This window comes from Rhodamnia argentea, chromosome 3 (genome assembly GCF_020921035.1).
Source record: "Rhodamnia argentea isolate NSW1041297 chromosome 3, ASM2092103v1, whole genome shotgun sequence".
NCBI lineage: Eukaryota > Viridiplantae > Streptophyta > Magnoliopsida > Myrtales > Myrtaceae > Rhodamnia > Rhodamnia argentea.
This window is the reverse complement of record NC_063152.1, coordinates 23,718,394-23,737,885: the sequence shown is the minus strand read 5'-3', so window position 1 is coordinate 23,737,885 and position 19,492 is coordinate 23,718,394. Positions and strand designations below refer to the sequence as shown.

The following is a 19,492-nucleotide window of genomic DNA, read 5'->3' as shown; positions in this document are numbered from 1 at the left end:
GGTTCCTCAAGACCTCGGGAACCGGATCCACCCGTACCATGCTTATCCCTAATCCAATCATATTAACTCCTTATCTTTATTCTCTTATTAAATTTGGAACGATATACATAATATTTTTGTAAAGTTCACACCTAAATATTCATTATGGAAAATAACGCATAGTGTGTGTTCAAAATGCAAAATCTAGTTTTAGAAAAAAACCCAAAAAGGGAAAACAAAGTGACAATGTTAAAAACTCTGGACAACATCAGATGTCTCCTTTAGTTTGGAAGGAAACAAATCCAATAGTTACTCCCTTCTACATTAATATTAAGTCAACGTCCTTTTGACCACTTCGTTTATAGTAAGTTAATCGGACAAGCTTGCCCTTATCTTTCTAATTAATAAGATTCCCGTAATTTCCCTGTTCTTTCACAATATTTCCGACCAAAATCGTCACATCGCTCCTGTTCGGCAACGCTTGCTAACCCTCCTCCCCCCTCCCTCCCCTGCTGCTGCTGCCTCCTCCTCCTCCTCGGACTCTCGACCTCGAAAGCTTCCGACTTTCCACCATCACCTGATCCGCACCCTCTATTCTGTCCAACCCTTTTGATCCTTATTCTTTTCATGGCCTCTTTAACCTGCTCGCCCTCTTACCTCTCCGGCGGCTACTCTGTCCGTTTCCCCTGTTGCTCCTCCAACGAGCCCGCCTCTCGCTTGCTGGTCCACAATGGCATCGTGAGTCTCTCTCTCTCTCTCTCTCTTCTCTGTCTCGGTATCGTTAGCTTGACTCTAAAAGCTCGGTTTTTTTAGCTTTTGGAGAGTTCCTATGGCATATCGTCGCTCAGGAACTTTTTCTTTTCGTGATTTATTTTTTGATAAATGGTGTGTCTGAAACCTATTTCGTCTTGTTGGTAGAAGGATTCGACTTGACTGATTGTTCTTGATTATGTCTTTTGTAGAGGTGTAATGTGGTGGAGCCGCTGAATATCCATAATGGGAAGCCCTGCATTCCGCACATCAACAACGAGCACTCGGTGCCGAGTTTCTTAACTTCGACGCATCTCCATAGTCCGATCAACAAGCATGATACCCGACTCCGCATATTTTCCGGCACAGCGAATCCTGCGCTTTCTCAGGTTTAGCGTCGTTATTGCGCTGAGGATTTGCTTATGGATATTTTGTTACTCTTGATGCATTTCTTGTGGTGCTATGGGGATGTGGAACTCTTTGATATATTGATTGGCTCGAATTATACTGGCTGTGGGATGAATGAGCTATTTTTGAATTTAATTTTAGGTTCTGCCGTGGTGAATTTGTGCTGTTATTTGGCTCTGTTGGCCGCATGAAAACTGGCAGGCAGATATGTTTCTGAAGAAGTCGATGCCAAAGTTTGGATCTAACACTTAGGTGTACTTCCACGATCCGCCAAAAGCTCTCTTGTGGGTTGCCAATGGATAATGCCAGCAAATGCCCCTTCATTGTAGATTGTCATATAATTACTTTCAAAATTAGTTTTGCTTCTGTTAACTTTTGCAATTTGATACTCTGCATCTCAGTTTAATAATTTGTGATTTTTCATGAGCATTATGAGATGCAGATACTTTGTCAACCACCAGTTTTTGACCTTTTTGTCATTCGTTAAATAGGAAATAGCTTGCTATATGGGTTTAGAGCTTGGAAAGATAAAGATAAAGAGATTTGCCGATGGAGAAATATATGTTCAATTGCAAGAGAGCGTTAGAGGATGTGATGTGTATCTAGTGCAGCCTACATGCCCTCCTGCAAATGAGAATCTGATGGAGCTTCTGATAATGATTGATGCTTGTCGGAGGGCGTCAGCAAAGAACATTACTGCCGTGATTCCTTACTTTGGATATGCAAGGGCTGATAGAAAGGTATGTTTGAGAAGAATCAGCCTTTAAAGTTCCATGTTGGGAACTTGGTAGGTTCATCTCCTATTCATATATGTCATTGCAGACTCAAGGGCGTGAATCCATTGCAGCAAAGCTTGTTGCAAATTTGATTACCGAAGCAGGTGCAAATCGTGTTTTGGCTTGTGATCTGCATTCTGGGCAATCCATGGGCTATTTTGATATTCCAGTTGATCATGTGTATGGTCAGGTAGGTATGCTTGATTAGTATCATTCCAAATCTTCAAGCGTTACAGATACAATGGTGTAGTTTTCTGTTGTGTTTGGAAAAGGGTGCCAGGTTAATCTAACAATCCCAAATATATGCGTACTAAACAGGGTTGCTTGAACTCATGGTAGTGCACTTCGCTTGACATCATCTTGCATTATAAGATTTGGGTCACTAATCAGACTCGTAAGGCTTCTATGCAGCCTAAGTTGCCTGGATGGCATGAGATCCCCATCAACTGTGGATCAACAAGCCGAACTCTCAAGTTCAACCCCTTTCTTCAATGATCGCCAAATTTTGTATTTCCTAGAGAGTTTTGGGAGTCTCCTGAAGGAAGCCTTGAAATTACTAGTGAGGATAGTATAAAAGGCTTGACCTTGGATCAATAATGGAGGCAATTATATGGAGAGAGAGAGGGAGGGATTTTGCATTAGCACATGTGTATCTTGAAAAAAATGGGTGCATTATTTATTTATTTAAATTTTCCTTTGGTCCTGATTTACTTGTTTTAATGCCCTCTTTACTTGTAGCCCGTCATTCTCGATTATCTTGCCAGTAAGACCATCTGCTCAGATGATTTGGTTGTGGTCTCGCCTGATGTTGGTGGAGTAGCTAGAGCTCGTGCCTTTGCAAAAAAATTATCCGATGCACCGCTTGCCATTGTGGATAAAAGGCGTCATGCTCATAATGTTTCAGAGGTAATGATAAATGGACTCTGATAACTGCTGACTTTTTTTGGGGCCAAAACTTAGATCTGACTCTTTAAGTGTCTTTGACTTTTTGTAACATAAATTAGTTTGCCAGCTATTAGTTACATTTGTCGATCTATTGTGAATTGAAAACTATTGGACTATGTTTTTGACCTAAATAGCTAGTACAAGTCTTTTAGCCCAAACAATTTCTAAATAGTTTCTGCACATGATTTGACCAATCTTATTTGTCTTTGGGAGAGATATATAGATATATTATATAGAATCAATAAGGTGATTGTCCTTATTCAATTGCATATGCAAAAGGAACTGAAACACTCATGAGTTATGATGTGAATATAAAATAGAAGCAGACGATGAAGCATGGCTTTATTGTGGGTTGGGCTATCTCGTTATTGTTGGATTTAATTTGGGAACCATCTCGTTTCCATGGGATTGAATATCACCTTTTTGTGTATTGAGATATTTGTAACGTTAGGACCATGTAGTTGCTGGAAATTTTGATCGTTCTCAAAGCGTGCATGGTTCAAAATTTAGACTTGTCATTTCATTTTATTGATGACACTTGATAATGGGGGCAAGAAAATTAGATCGAAGCTCCTTCACTGATTCCTTGACCCCTGTCACATGTAGGCTTAATCAGTCTTAGCTTCATTAGGTTATCATATCTATGGGATATTTAGTTCTCTGGCTATGGTCTCATTATTAATGTCTTTGATTAAGTTTTTTGGCTCTCTGTCTATTCCTGGAAAATAAAGCTGATAATTTCATTGAATTTTGTTGATTTTATACTAGCCTAATTTTACATAGGTTTGGGTTAATATAGATGAAGTTAAAAAAAAACACGTTTGATTTTGACTGATGGCTTGCAATCATGGCTCTTGTTTCTTGGTCAAATACCTTTACATAAATTGCTGAGAATTCCTCTGACAAAGTCTTCTAACTGAATGTGACAATTCTCATATTGTTTTCATTAATATTCTATGGCAAGACAGGGGAACAAGATACACTCCCAAGTACAAATAAGGCATGCTCTCCATGGCTGAATTTGTGAATGTGACAAACACAATAGGACTAAGTGGAATGCATTGCATGTACCATTCATTCTGCTTTGAGTTTTTTTTTTTTTTTTTTGGTAAAGTTCATTCTGCTTTGAGAGTTTATATGTCTTTCAACCTACAAAGAGAACTGATTTGATTTCCAAAGGAAACTGCATTTGTAGTTAAAGCATATGGGTGATCCTTTGATTGGTCAGTGTGTTTTTTGTCCCTTGAGTTACAGTTCGCGTATGCAGATTTTAGTAGCATAGTAAACTGAATGCACTTGTGCAATTTTAAAGTCCTCGTTCAAAGAGTTTGTTCTCTTTTCCAAAGCTCTCGCTTACACCACGGCAAGGGCGGCACGCTGGGGCAGCACCGAAAAGGTACTTTAAGTCGGTGTCCCACCAGAGCAGCTTCTTGGTTGAGTTGGATAAGGTCCTTTTGTCTACTGGCTAAATGGAAAACTCCTGAATTGCTCTGAATGGAACTTCTCTAACATCTGCTTGGCACGGCAGTGACATGAATTGTGCATTTCCTTTTAACTTTGTGCATGGATTGTAATCATTGTCCATTTATAGGTTATGAATTTGATCGGTGATGTCAAGGGGAAGGTAGCAGTTATGGTAGATGACATGATAGATACAGCAGGTAAGTTTTCCGCATCCTGTGTTCTCTCTCTCTCTCTCTCTTTCTCTCTCTCTTAATCAAGGTGCACGCACGCACTCATATCCACACGTGAAAAAATTCATTGAAAACGTTTTAATGGGATACCACCCTGTGCAATATGACTCATCACTTTACTGGATTAATAGTTTATTAATGTACATTGAATAGTGTAGAATCGCTCATCACTGTACTGGATTATTTGTTTTATTAAGTACATTGGACAATGTCACTTGCCTAATTCTTTCTGTATCTCTGGTCCAATGGCTTTGTTGCTATTACGAGCTGGTTGGCTACTTTGTGCGCACTCACACTGTATAAATGGCTATTACTGTGGAACATAGGGACTATTGCCAAAGGTGCAGAGCTCTTGCATCAAGAGGGAGCCAGAGAAGTTTATGCATGCAGTACACATGCCGTTTTCAGGTATGATTCGCTTGTCAAGTAGTCACATGAGTTTTTTTGATTGGCAGTTCATGGTTCATACTCACTGTGTAAGTTCCAAGTGTGCAATACTGATCAATACTGATCAATTTCATAGTTGTGCGAACATTTTTGCCATTTTTTTTTTCCAAGTATTTTCGAGAGGTGAATTGGTGTGAAATCCAAAAACCAACCCCACGCCCTTGAGGTGCTCATCATACCAGGTGGAACCCTAGCGATAAGCTTGTCTATTCCAAACCTCTTCATGGGCGGAAAGACTGCTGGGTCAGTCACTTGTGAAGGTTCTCTATCTTTCACTTCTGCACTGGTATTGCTAAGTTGAGTGCCGAGGCAGGCTTTTTTTTTCAGCCTGTTTCTGTCTCACATTTAACTTCAAGGTGTTCAGCATTCTCCCATTAAGACTGAGAATATAGGAGTTGCGCAAATCCTCGATAAATTCACCGCATAAGATCCTAGGCAAACCTTTACTATACCCTGTTCTAATTCCTTGAAAGAAAGCTAAGCTGACTCCATCTAGACGTAGGGGGTTTATATTGACCATTGCCTTAGGTCACTCATTCCTTGATGAACCCTCAACATATGAAGATACTTCATTGTATTCAGTCTCCTCAAGGGAACTTGAGTTGTGTATTAATTGTCTATGCAAGCATTAGTGAATTTCAAAGTTTGACGCCTTAAACAGTAGTTTGACTTTATGATGAACTTAAATGAAATCTTTTATGAATTTCTGATTAGGTGCTAAACTTCTTTGTTTTCTTGGGTGAGTCTGTTACAAAGATTGCTGAGAAACCTGACAGAGCTTGACGTAATACAATGCGCCACAAAATTCAACATTGTTTCTTATTGTCTTTTACCTTAATTTAAGTATTCCACTTGTCTGTTTGGTTAGGATGGTTTTTATATTCATGTAGTTTCCCTCAATCCAATGACTTAAGCTTTTGGGTTGGACTTTTTAATATGGTATTAGAGCTGCGTACCACTCCAAATTGATTCCGTGTGTGAGGCTCCTTGTTCATATATTCAACGCGCCATTCTCGGTTGAGTTTGTACATGAGACAAGCTGATAAATTATCATACATTGGTTGTCTTTGGAGTTTCAGTGGGGCTTTTTATTCCAAACTCTCCTTCCATCGAATGACTTAAAACTTTTGGATTGAGCATTCCAACGCAATAGTTTGTGATTTTTTGAATGACATTTTTGAGGCTGACTCCTAATGCTATGTTGAAATAGAATTCCAGTGTTTGTGGGTTACATATTATGTATATTTAATTGTTGTGCTTGTTTGCACTGAATCTTTATCTCTTCTTTTCTTGCAGTCCTCCTGCAATTGAGAGGTTGTCCAGCGGTTTATTTCAAGAAGTGATCATAACTAACACCATCCCAATGTGTGAACAGAACTATTTTCCTCAGTTGACAGTATTGTCTGTGGCAAACCTTTTGGGGGAGACAATATGGCGTGTTCATGATGACTGTTCCGTGAGTAGCATCTTCCAGTAGTACTGAATCAATAGGATAATCAAAATTTAATTAGTTCTTTTTGGCTTTCTCCAACCCTGTGATGTGCCATCTCTTACTTGAGTTGACAGTGCATTCTTTGAGTCTTTGGAGTTGGGATCATCATGTTAGGTTTAAACATAGCATATTAGGGCATCTGAAGTAGTGAAGCAATGGAATTGTGACATGGGAAGGGGAGTATTCAAAGCTCAGAGCCATTTTCTTTCAAATTATTTGTTTCATTTTTACAGTTGAATGTTGCCCCTGCTCAATGTCCTGCCGCAGTTGATAATAGATTATTTTGCATTTTGGTTCTAAGCAAGCATTAATCGGATTCAAATGTATTTGGGGTATATAATTTTTCTTAATTTATGAATCACTCTTGGAGGCAATAGTTCTGAGATCAGACTCTCTATGCGGTTTTTCCTGATTGTCAGGGTGGCTATGAACCCTATTCCAGCTTGGGCATTGATTGATCATAATTCATCAGTGGTTGTGTTGTTTCAAGCTTCATTACCGCCATTTATTACCATCTTCAAACCGGGTAACGTGGGACAAGGCAAAACTAGGTTTGCTAAGCTGTCTTAGTGCGAAAACAATTGCTTTTTAAGTTGTAATAGAGAAACCTATGAGATCTTGGGATCATTGGTAAGCGTCAATTTTGGCTAGCTGAACAGATCACATGGATTTTTGCGGAAAGCTCAAATGCTCTTATCGAGCACCTATAGGTGGCATGTACCGACCTGAATATGTTGTCGGATGATAGAGATGTAAATATTCTATTCTTGAGTGTACGTTGAATGGGTCTGTAAACTGCTTGTTTGCTGACATGATCGCTTCCTCTGATGCAATTTTGTCTTAGTTGCTTAGATTTTTGCTCCTCTTTCCCAGCTTGTGAGGATTGAGTAAGTGTGTTGAGTGTTGCGCCATTTAATTGGGCTTTGCTTGCAACACTCCCTCATGTGTGTGTATTGGCTTGTTTACCTGAAAGAAGAAGCTCTTTACAGGGTTGTTTCAATTCACTACTGAACTTCACTTCCTGTTTCCATTTTTGCTCTGTCCTGTAACAAGTCCCATTCGCCGTCATTTGTCTGAACTGGTATAATCAAATTCGATTCTGATTAACGTGCGGTCCTTCAGTTGGGTCTGTTTACATCGGCTATGCATTTTGCATCGAAAGGCAATGGGTGTTTTCTTCTTCTTTCCCAGAAATATCTGTCAATGAGTTCAGAGCTACTGCTGTTTAGAAGAATTTCCAGAGACAGATATTGGAACATAAACATCATAGACAGAACTGGGTAATTGACGCGCTATTGATGAGAGAGTCGGTTATAATCACTACCAGGAACAGATTCGAGTTCGGACAAATTGCCATGGGCAGGTGATTCATGTGCACGATTCGATAAGGTCTTGCGTTATCTTACGTAATCATATCAGCTTGCCTTGCAGAAATATTGATATTGTGGGGTACATGATATGGGAAAAACCTAGTACTACAGTTCTTTTTGTCCATGGACTGCCCAATGCATACGGGAAAGCCGAACTGAGCTAAAGAATTTTTGATGTGCCGTGAAGTTACCGAAAGCTAAGCGAATGTAATTACAGAAATCTGACATTTTGTCAATGCCACGTTCGATTCGCAATGCGGCTATGGCGGATTCAATTCGCCACACATCCTGAGAACAAGAAACCTGTTTAGGATCTTGTTCTGTGACTTCTTAAAGTCAATTGGTCCAATGGAAAGTTTCATATGATGTCTTCTTTCTGCTTCTATACATGAATTATCCAAAGTCCCTATGTGATTAAGCAGGAGAGGCTAAAGTTCTTTCCAACACTTCATCCGCCTGGGGCGGTTCTTTGAGTGCAGCCAGACCATCGGCAATTAATCAATTGTAGGTTGTCATTCGAACTTTCTACTAGGACCATTTAATCGAATTAAACTTTGGATTTTGTGCAACCCAGGTTTTGGCGATCCGGGCTTATTACTTTGAAATTCTATCGATTTCAATATCTTATTACTTTGCCTAATACCCAAAAAAAACCTCCAACTTTAGAATTTGTGACAATTATATTAAAATTTTTTTTTGTCTCATAAAAATTCTCCAACTTTACTTTTGTCCCAATTCCACATGTATAATAACAAAAAAAAAAAAAAAACCTCAAACTTTAGCATATGTCTCAATTATATCTATTTTTTTTTGTCTCATAAAAAATCCTCAACTTTTACTTTTATTCCAACTCTATCACCATCGGTCTTCCGTCCATAATCACTATTAGTTAATCTTACGTGGCTCGAGTTTTCTTGCCGAACTTACTAATGAATTTTCGAAATTTAGAAACAGTAGGTTTCGGGAATGATGATATTTTAGATCGTTAGTCCAAATATCTCCATATCTAACCGTTTTTTGGGTTGTGGAGTGCCGACAAGAATACGAAACGTGGTGTCTTAAGTGACTCCGTATCTCCCGACAATATGTAAGGGAAGCAAACTATAGAAGAGAAGTTCAAAAGTTTTTTCATGTCAGCTTTACTTAAGTATAATTTATTAATAACGTTAAAATGCAACATAGGATTAACTAATGGTGATTATGGACGGAAGGCTAACGATGGTAGAATTAGGAAAAAAGTAGCAATTGGAGGTTTTTTATGAGACAAAATTTTTTTTGAATATAATTGGGACATATGCTAAAGTTGAGGATTTTTTTTTGTACTAGGCCGGTATAATTGGGACAAAAACAAAAGTTTGGGATAGAATTGGAACAAATGTAAAAGTTGGAGGTTTTTTATGAGACAAAAAAAAAAAAAATTGGATAGAATTGTCACAAATGCTAAAGTTGGAGGTTTTTTTGGGTATTGGGCCCTTATTGCTCTATCTGGTCACGTTAGATATCTACAAACGATTAACTAAACATTGGATTAACTTTTCGTGAATGAATTCGAGATGAAGAGCCAATTTGAGGTTTTCATAGTTTTGAATTGCTTTTTCGCTCAATTTTACATGAAATTTAAGTGTTATTTTTCTTTGATACTCACAATACGTCTTGATTAATGCGATGAAGATAATTAAAATATCAGATATACCCTAAAGTTTAAACTCTCAATAGCATGCATTAAGACTATATAAGTTGTGTACAGCGCCCATAAGTTTTAGGTCCAAGTTTTTCTCAAACAATCTGAACCTTAGTTTTAGGCCGAAGTTTAACCTACGTGTTAGGGAGACTGTTAGAATATTCAAATATTGAGCCACAACTTAGCGATTACGTTGCTAAATGCTATCTCGGCAAAGCATCTTCCTCTTCTGTTCTTGAGATTCTTATTATTTTCATGACAATGCCCTACACTCAGGTTACTCACCTACATATGTCTCAGATGAAGTTGGATCATCTGGGGGTTCAATGAATTATTACTCGCATGGGTACTTCCAATGACAATGAATTATCTGCACTCAGTGTAATATAAAAATAATTGCTTGCCAAATCCTAGAGCGGAACTTGGAAGCTCTGATCACTTCACAGATGGTTGAACTTGTGTTCAATGCACCGGTGTTGACACGAGCATTTCCAGCATACTTGAAACTGATAGTCTTGATGCAATTGTAGGACACCTGCAGTTTCTGTTCGTCTGCCTTGATACTGTTTCCCTTCTTGTTGCAACTTCAGGGTTTAGCTATTTAGGTGTGCTATGCTGCTTAAACACTGTGATCTCATGGAGTACTCCCTTATGAGCTTGGAGAAGAATGAATTTTCTCTTTCCAGTAACTTTGCGGGTGAGTCAAACTCTGCTATCCTTCCTGTTCGATCAAAGAATGAAAGGAGCTGTTCAGCATCAATCCTAATATCGAAATGTTTAGGCAAGAGAGAATGGGTGCTTACAGAAAAATGTTTTATATCCTTACCATCACTAAGAACCAAAACAAGGTCGCTGTCTATGACGGTATGGATTCTGTGAGCTATTGTCACCACGGTGCGGTTCTTGAATTCTTGGTTAATGACCTTTTGGATCACGCCGTCAGTAGCAGAATCAACTGACGCCGTTGCTTCATCGAGTACAAGTATACTGCTTTTCTTCAGCAAGGCTCTTCCAAGACAGAATAACTGCCTTTGGCCCACACTCCAGTTTTCTCCATTCTCCACAACTGTTAGGAAAAATGATTAGTAGATGTACTTTGACAAAACTTGCAACATTGTATGGAGGGTGTGATTAATGGATCAGACCTGTGGAATCCAACTTTTCCTCCTTTCCTCTAATAATATCAACAAGTTGACATTTCTCTAAAGCCTGTAAAATCATAAAGTCTGTTATAATGAAATCCGAAGTAGATCCAACCCAGGGGAATGCATGAATTTGTGTTTATAGAGCTTCTCAGAGAGAAAATTTGTACGTTAGTGCAAATTGATGAAGTTGCTCGTAATCCACTTTACTTGGTTGTGGCAAAATCTGTCTACTTTTCAAATTGTGTCAATGATATTAACCTGGTAGAATGTGATTGTGTGAGTGTCCATATGTGCTTTTTCCATAACTTTGGACTTGGATGATGGGATCTTCTCACCTACGAGGCAAAGCTTAAGGGGAAAGAAGTTTTACCTCCCATACTTCTCTATCGGAGTATTGCTCCAATGGGTCGAGGTTCCCTCTTACTGTTCCTTCAAACATTGTAGGGTCCTGCGGAATGATGCTGAGTCTTGATCTAAGGTCATGAAGGCCAATTTTCGATATGTCAACATCGTCAATGATAATACTTCCTTCTCTGGGCTCAACTATCCTAAAGATGGCCTGTATTAGGGTTGATTTTCCACTACCCGTCCTTCCTACTACACCAATTTTTCTCCTGCCAGGAAATGTACAGGTGATGTTTTTGAGGACAGATGGGAGATGTTCAGCATATCGGATCTGCAAAAATAAACACGTGTGAATGAGTCTAAGACATCTCATGGACATTCCTGAGGATGAGAGCGAGATCGATAGCAATTATAGAGAACTTATCCATAGGTAATGCTAAATATTCCAGAATAATGTTCGGCTATGGGAACCTGGAATTTGATGTTTAGCTTACCTGCAAGTTTCTGAAGCAGATCTTTCCCATTTCCGGCCAGTTGCTTGGAGGTCTGCTGTCTTCTATTAAAAGAGCTGCTTCACTTGCCAAGTTTGAGTACTGAACTATTCTCTCAAATGAGATCATTTTGTTCTCAGCATTGCATAAATTCCAAATAACAGAAGCTTGAAGTACATTCAAGTTAATTCCGTATGTTACAGCCAACCCTGCTATGCCTGCGAAACAAAATTTATTATCTTTCAAGTGTTTCCTGTATATATCCTGTTCTAATAAGTCCTTCCCACTTGACTGTGCGCGAATTTGGTACAGATGATTTATACTAGCTGTCAGACTATTATTCAGCTTGAGATTTACTTGTTATGTACTGTTGATTCTAGCAGATTTCTGATATTGTTCGAATAAAAACGAGATGTGTGTGATATGCATTATACATACTACTTATAATCTTTGCTGTAGTGAGATATTCTGAGAGAATTTGCATGACTTACTAGGATTGATCATTCCTTCTGGGAGGGATACCAGCAAAACCAATGAAAAGGCAAAGACGAAGTTAGACAAAAGATTTAGGCGAAACGAAAGCCATTCCATTGCCGACACATTATGAAACCACGGCCTTGAATGGTTGTCTATAAGCCCCAGATTTCCATCACTGAATCGATCTTCCTGGTCAAAAGCACGAATTGTTGCTGCTCCTGCTAGTGATTCTGCAAAGTGGTGTAGAATTGGAGCTCGTTGAATCCCTGATAAGCGGGCTAGTTCTCTGGCTGTTGGAATGTAGTATTGCTGAAATGAAGAAAGCAGAATTTTTCATTTTAAAGTATGGCCATGACCCACACCATTTTCTGCAGGAAATGACGTTATCTAGCATTTGAAACACTAAAAATGCATGGACTATCTTATTGCCGGTATGCTTCACATGCTTCCAACTATCTGTCCTAAGAAGAATTGAGGGAGTTACCTGGTACCATATACATACTGCAGTCACTGGGATGAAGATCACAAATACTTCCCATGCTACCTGCGACATTACTGCAATTGTTCCTAGAAGCTGTATTATGGAGAAGGCACACCAACCTAATTTCCCTGGCATTTCCATGTCTAGCACACTCTGATCAGTAGATGCCTGCATACATTATGGTTCAATATCATCACACCAACATCAGCCTTTGTACCTGTTACGCGTTCAGGCGTAGCTCAATAATATTCGCATGTGTAGAATTTATGATACAACGGCATGTTATAAGTCGTCGGAGTAGTGGGAAGTTATTCAGAAATTCAAAATAATGCAATTCTATTTAATCCAGGATTGAAATGATTTTAATCTGTCTTTTAGTTGTTTCTGTAGAGTTGTTCTTAAATTTTGAAATGTTGAAGAATTTGTCTTGAATGTTTGATAGGGTTCATGCAGAGCCACCAGTCACGGAGTGGACATACCTAACCCTTATGAAGATTTGGTATATGTGTTAAGTTTCTAAAGAGAAAATCTTATGGAAAAACAGGTTTCATTTGTTCAGATTTCTATAGAAACAGGCAATGCTATTGCACTCGAGTACAGGTGTAAGTAATCTTTGACAGTTGCAGATAAGCAGATACATGTCTTTAAGTGACATTTTAATTGCTCATGTCTGATTTTGCAGTTGCTTATACGCTTGATATATCTGCTTCACAAGAAACTGAAAGGATGATGGAAAAAAGTAATAGTCATGCTTGCTATCACTCTTGATGTTCATGTATGAGGACAAACTTAAGACTTGAAATGCAGCAGCGCTATGTTGCTCACCCGGTTTAAGATCCTTCCAGTTGGGGTTGAGTCAAAAAATGCCATTGGAGCCCGCAGTATACTGCGAAGCATTTTTGTGAATAGCGTCTGTGCTGTCCATAATCCTGCTACTGCAACAAGCATTGCTCGAAGAAGTACGCAGAGTGCACTTCCAACAGCTAGAAGTACGTAAACAAGCAGGATGATATCCAATTTATACACTGGTTCAGCATCACTTGTTGGAGGAAAAACCCATGCCATCCAGTAATTACTGGATACTTGAAGTATCTGAAATGAGGACTGAGCCATGAGAATTATCGGGATTAGCGCTCCGCCCTTCACTGTTGTTATGTAGGACCAATAAACTTCTTTTCCAATGCTTCCCTTTTCCCGTTCTTCGTCTTGCACTAGTTTCCCTTCCTTCTCTGATATCTCCAAGGACAGATCATGCTCAGAGTCATGCTTTCTCAGTGGAAGTTCATCTGTAGGATCGAAGTCTCTGTTGGATTCGCCGTCAGCTGTTGGGTCTTGAGTGGTTCTGCTTGAATTTTCAACTGTGAGTATTGACTCGAGGGCTTCGCTATGAGCACCCACCAACACTTCAAATCCAATGTTTTGTTTCAGGAGATCTTCAAATTTACCAGCCTGTGCTATTCTTCCATCCCGCATGACCTGTTAATGTCAGATCCACAGGGGCATAGTTAAAATATGAGCTTAGACGTTGCTTAACCGGAGCAGAATTTCAATACCTAGATATCTGGACTTTTAGATTCTCAAGGGTGGTTAGTTAATAGAGAGTATCTGCTCTTTCTGAACATTCACTGTGGTCAAATGGAGAATCACTTTACGTGAAATTTACTTACCAGAATGAGGTCTGCTGCTGGAAGAAATTCGACTTGGTGGGTCACATAGAGTATTGTCTTGTCTTTGAGCATTCCCATCAGGCAATCCTACAGGGAATAAACTCAGAATGCAAACTTTGGTGGTAAAGCATGTGAGACGTCATACTAGGATCTGATTTTAATATCCGTCATCATCGTATCATTATTCTTGCTAGAGAGTTTTAAAACTTACTGCAAAGAGTTGCGCGCCCGTATGAGCATCCACTGCACTGAAAGGGTCATCGAGCAGATAAATATCAGCATCTTGGTAAACTGCGCGTGCAATTTGTATCCTTTGCTTTTGCCCTCCACTCATGTTTATGCCTCTTTCTCCTATCTCTGTGAGATCGCCCGCTGAGAACAGCTCGAAATCCTTAACCATAGCACATGACTTGACCGTTCTGTCATACTTGTCGGGATCATATGGATTTCCAAAGAGAATGTTGTCCTTTATATTCCCTGTCAGTATCCAAGGCGACTGTGGAACGTAAGCTTTTGTACCACTGATTTTCACTTGGCCAGAGAGCTTCTCTATTTCTCCTAGGATGCATGACAGAAGGCTCGACTTCCCTGATCCTACTGTCCCACAGATCGCCACTTTCATGCCCCTCTTAACTTTTAACTCGATATTGCTCAGAGTCGGTGTCATCAAGTCAGGATTCCAGCTGAATGTTGCATTAACAATCTCTACATCAAACTGTGCTTGATTCTTTGGGATATATTCGATTGCATCCTGTTGAATTTCATCTTCTTGCAGGTAAGAAGCAACTCTGTCTGCTGAAACTTTACCCTGTGCAATTACATTAAGCAAGTCTGGTAGACCAAATATGGGATCTTGTAACATTCGGAAAGTGGCCAGGGCTGCTAAGACTCTTCCAGCAGTAAGTTCAATGCCCATTAGCATACACGCGCCGAAAGTCACAATGGATATGAATGTTGGGGAACCCCAGAAGATGAAACCCGAAAGTGCTCCCAGTCGTTGCGACTTCCATAACCACTCATACTCTATTCTCCTCAAGCTCTCTAATTTGTTGAGAAATTGATTGTCCCAAGCTTGAAGTTTTATGGTTTTCATGTTTCGAAGAACCTCGGACGTGGATTTCATCCTTCTGTCTTTTGCTTCCATGATCTTGGACTGATATCTTTTCTGAGTTCTCGTTAGCGGTATATTGCAAGCCATAACAGTCGATGTTGCTGCTAGTGCAGCGACATACCCTAAACCTAAATTAGTATGCAAAATGTACATGGCTAATGAGATTTGTATGGGTAGCATCCATATAACGTTTAAGTACCAGATAAAATCTGTGATCCTCTGGATATCCACGCTCATAATGTTGATGATCTCTCCACTGGTGCGACTTTGGCGAGATTGGCTCGACAGAACTAGTCCCTTCTTGTATATATGAGATATCAGAGCAGCCCTAAGCCGAAGGCCTAGCTGGCGTGCTCCGAAAATCCATTGCCTCTGTGCTACAGTCTCAACCATTTTCGCACCTAGGAAGGCTAACGCTAGAAGATAGCCACTCTCCAAGCTCCTGCTCTTCTTGTCGGTTAGGAAATTGACGAAGTCGTCTATGAGGTATGGGCCAACATATGATGCTCCAGCACTTGCGACTGCGAAAAGCGCATTGATCGCGGCTTTCTTTCTGATGAAAAAGAAGATTGCCCTGTAGATGGATGGATTTTTGGCTCCGCCTTTATCCTTGACTTGCTTTAGGCGGTCACTGAAAGATCGAGAAAGAAATGCTGCAGAGTCCTTGATGTCTACATCGGGCACGTCATTTTGCTCGAGGGGCTTCTTGATCCCCACGGCGAATAATGGGTTTAGCCAAGAGAAGGTAATGAGTTGCAAGAGGGTAGCTTTCCCATATGGAGATTCCCTCCTGGATTCTGCATGTTTCTCGACTTTTTCGGTAAGAAGCGGTTCCCTCATGCCATTGGCATTGGAGAAGACGATGCCTGTCTTCCCGCGAACGGAAATGCTGAACAGTCCCATGGAGGCTAGCAAACACAAGAAGTTCAGGAAATCTCGTGTCCTTAAGTGGCCGTGGTACGTCATTACATAGTTGATGTCGAGAGTTGTGCAAAAGATAGACAGGAGGAAGTTGCACATCCACCATGCCCTTAGAATCCATGGGAACTTCATACACTTCTTCTCCGGTATCTTGTACAGTACAATGAGTGTAACTGCCCAGGATACTACTTGCATGATCTCCGATGAAAATGCTTGAGTTTTGGAACGACATGTGGCGTTGTCACCATATACCGACATCAATAACATTAAGAGATGCGTCCCCAGTACTATCGCTGTGCAGACAATGCTCGATCTGTATATTATGCTGGATTTCTTGCCGATCATGTGTCTGTCCGCTGCCTGATCCGCAGCGTTGCTCCTTTTTCCTAGGAAGCGCCCTAATTTCCTCAAGGAAACTAGTAGCAGGATTCCAAGGAAGCAGAGTTGAAAACTGATGCTGACTTGCTCCCTCAGGCAAGGCGAGTTCATCTCCGGCCATGCTGTCCAAAGTCCCTGAAGAATCCGCGACACTGTTTCGCAATGCAACACAGGGTCAAGCTCACATTCAGGTGAGAACTTCATCGGTATGCTATTGCTGACTCTGCTAAATTAGAGCAAATAAAAGTGCTTATGTTTCATCTCATAATCGAACTGGCTATGCTTGTTCCACACATTATTATGTTCTAGCTTCTAAGGACTATTTGACAGCTCCTATGCCGCAGTCAAAATTCGCATACATAATAAGAAAATTGTGGATGCAGAACGTAGTTAGTGTTTTCCAAAGACACGGAACCGTAAATTTTCCTGATTTTGCACTTTCGCAGTGCATATGCAGTTGTAAAAAACAATACAAGCATACAAAACAGGTCCGATGTGTTAGTCACTGTGTATCTTTGGTTTTCTACCATGGCAGGATTGCCTCCAGGAAGCACAGGAATTGGAAGCATACACTACTTTCATCTGCAGACAGGCATGGCCAACACAAAGAACATTCCTAATGACCTGTCCAAAACTCACTGTCCTAGAGAAACGCCTAATGTGTCCCAAAAAAACTTTGTGACATGACTGATGTACCACCAAACTCGACCTGGAAAATTAAACTTTCGAGGGCCAGAGACTTACCGCGAGACCCGGGTTCGATCCCTAGGACAACCATCCAGATTCGTGCACACGAAAACTGCCAAGTGACCTAACGAAAAGGCAGCAGAGAGAGAGAGAGAGAAGGGAAAAAAAAAAAAAACTGAACCCAGCCTCAAATTACTTCTCTCGCAAGACAAAACCATACACGTTCGTGGGATTCCTCGAACCGACTGTGCTTTTGTTTGCTTACTGTGTAAAAAATGAGCTGGTCTGTGCTGTGCAGTTTGTTGTCTTGTGTGGAGAATCCGATCCTGCTTCGGTTGCAACCGCTTTGCAAACTCTCTCGTCTTTATCTCAGCCACTCGTTGAATGTTCTCACTTGACGCCCCGTAGTAACTAGGGCCAAGTCCCTTAAAAAAATCTCAATTTTAGATCTAATCTCAATTCTGTCCCGACTCTTTTTTTATCAAAAAAAAAAATCACAACTTTCACTCCATTCCCAAGTCTACCCACGCGTCCAAAAATCGCCACTACCTACTACGAAGGTGAGGGTGTTGAAATGATGCGGATCATAATAAAAAATCTCGAATTCGCCATGATGTTGATAATTTCGAAGGAGTTAGTGGCGATTTTTAGACGTGTGAACAGATTTAGGACTAAAGTGAAAAATTGAGATTTTTTTTTTTTGAGAGAGAAAACAAAATTCGGGAAAAATTGAAATTTGACCTGAAGCCGAGGTTTCCGAGGAGAATAATACCGCCAAGAATGGGCGGGCCCCGGTGGTCCAAATCTTGACCTGGGCCAAGATCTGGAATTCCACAATCAATCCACTCACGTACGTTGAAACATTGATGAAGTTGACAATGTATATGTGCTTGAGGATTAAAGCAATGTAATAGAAAGTGCATTTGAATAGAATGGATCACAAAAAAAAAAAAAAAGGGAGAATAGAATGGATCTCAACAGTTTAGATGACCTAAATCCGATATGGATCCACGTAAACAACGATTGAGATTTATTGAGTTCACGCTTGTCCGAAGCACGTATTAATTTTATCGGAACATATGAATGGTAGCATGGTTAAGAAAAAAAAAATAAAAAACACGAAGACTTTCGAGTAGGGTAAAATAATCAAAGCTTTCCCCAAATTGACGTCATGATCACCCCCAAAGTTCTATCTATAACTTGGAAATTTTCAGGCTAACGGAGCACCATTTTGACTTAGACTTTTGGCCATTGTAACAAATATAAAGGATGACAACACCTATACATTCACAGCCTAATTTCTAGGAAAATCTAGCCATTGACGTCGTTCTCCTACGCATACAACACAGATCGAGATAGTCTCGAAAATCCCCAGTCATTCCGACACTCTAGCTAAAGCCGTTAACTCTTGGCTGTTCATGAGCGGCTAATCTCTTCCGGTGCCAAGAACCCGAGAAAATTACCTTCCGGGTCGCCGGATTCGCCACGCGCCGGCCAATGGAAGTCTAGCTCGATTCTAAGTTTAACTCAATAGTCAGATTGGCTTTTGCTTGCGAAACATTTCGCATTATGTATGCACAAACACAACAAAACCACGCAGGCGTGACACATGAACGTAGGTGCGTTCACGAGGACCCTCTCCTCCGCACGGCGTCTCGACCAGGGTCTCGACCGGTTCCCCGACTCGCTGATGCACACGAGAACAAAGGTGAGCACCGGAACGGTCGGGGGGGCACGTTCGAGACACACCGCGAGAACGTTGAGGGAGACAGAGGATCCGGGGGTCAGGTCGGACGTGCATGAATTCGATACGAAACACTAAATTTCTTGGGGTGCCAAACCATTCACCGTGCACGTAATTTTTTGCTTACTTGCTTCAGCGGCCATCCTTTCCTTCTTCCAGAAGAGCTGAGCTTATGGCCGTCTCTCTCCCTCAAGCACTCACTCTTTATCTCCAGTGCCGCCAAGCTTTCTGCAACATAGGCCCTGGATTTAGCCGGCCTTGGAAATCATGCCAACCTCCATATTTCTGGGAAACGAGACAAAGTTGAGACTACGATGAGAGAGAGAGAGAGAACTAAAAAGAGATTTTGAGAGAGATTTTGAGAGGACAACAATGTGTTTGCCCCTAGAGATGTTTGTACTTATGGAGGGAGAGAGACAGGTCCATCATGTGATGTACAGACATTGAGACTGAGGACGGTCCCTTTGGCACATTGCGTGAACTCTTGTTTTTCACTGTTTTTT

The 19,492-nt window shown here is 40.5% G+C and overlaps 2 protein-coding genes across 3 annotated transcripts; one reads left to right on the top strand and one right to left on the bottom strand.

The window, feature by feature from the left end:
* The first annotated feature begins 423 nt into the window (after positions 1 to 423).
* LOC115729342 (ribose-phosphate pyrophosphokinase 1) lies at positions 424 to 7,286 on the top strand. The gene is made up of 9 exons (XM_030659880.2): positions 424 to 717; positions 942 to 1,118; positions 1,629 to 1,877; positions 1,960 to 2,103; positions 2,652 to 2,819; positions 4,450 to 4,519; positions 4,879 to 4,960; positions 6,296 to 6,455; positions 6,911 to 7,286. The coding sequence occupies exons 1-9, from the start codon at positions 607 to 609 to the stop codon at positions 6,947 to 6,949; spliced, it is 1,200 nt and encodes a 399-aa protein (XP_030515740.2). The 5' UTR covers positions 424 to 606; the 3' UTR covers positions 6,950 to 7,286.
* A 2,464-nt stretch (positions 7,287 to 9,750) lies between these two features.
* On the bottom strand, positions 9,751 to 19,123 carry LOC115729340 (putative ABC transporter C family member 15). 2 transcript variants are annotated; one of them, XM_030659877.2, is made up of 11 exons: positions 19,117 to 19,123; positions 14,360 to 16,710; positions 14,149 to 14,235; positions 13,307 to 13,957; positions 12,485 to 12,649; positions 12,015 to 12,309; positions 11,527 to 11,741; positions 11,058 to 11,363; positions 10,688 to 10,751; positions 10,369 to 10,608; positions 9,751 to 10,263 (listed from the first exon to the last, which is right to left on the bottom strand). In XM_030659877.2, coding segments are annotated over exons 1-11 (4,503 nt in total). In that variant the 5' UTR covers positions 19,118 to 19,123; the 3' UTR covers positions 9,751 to 10,135. The 2 variants fall into 2 exon arrangements, with proteins under 2 accessions (XP_030515737.2, XP_030515736.2); XM_030659876.2 differs by lacking the exon at positions 19,117 to 19,123 and adding an exon at positions 17,303 to 17,344.
* Between the last annotated feature and the right edge of the window lie 369 nt (positions 19,124 to 19,492).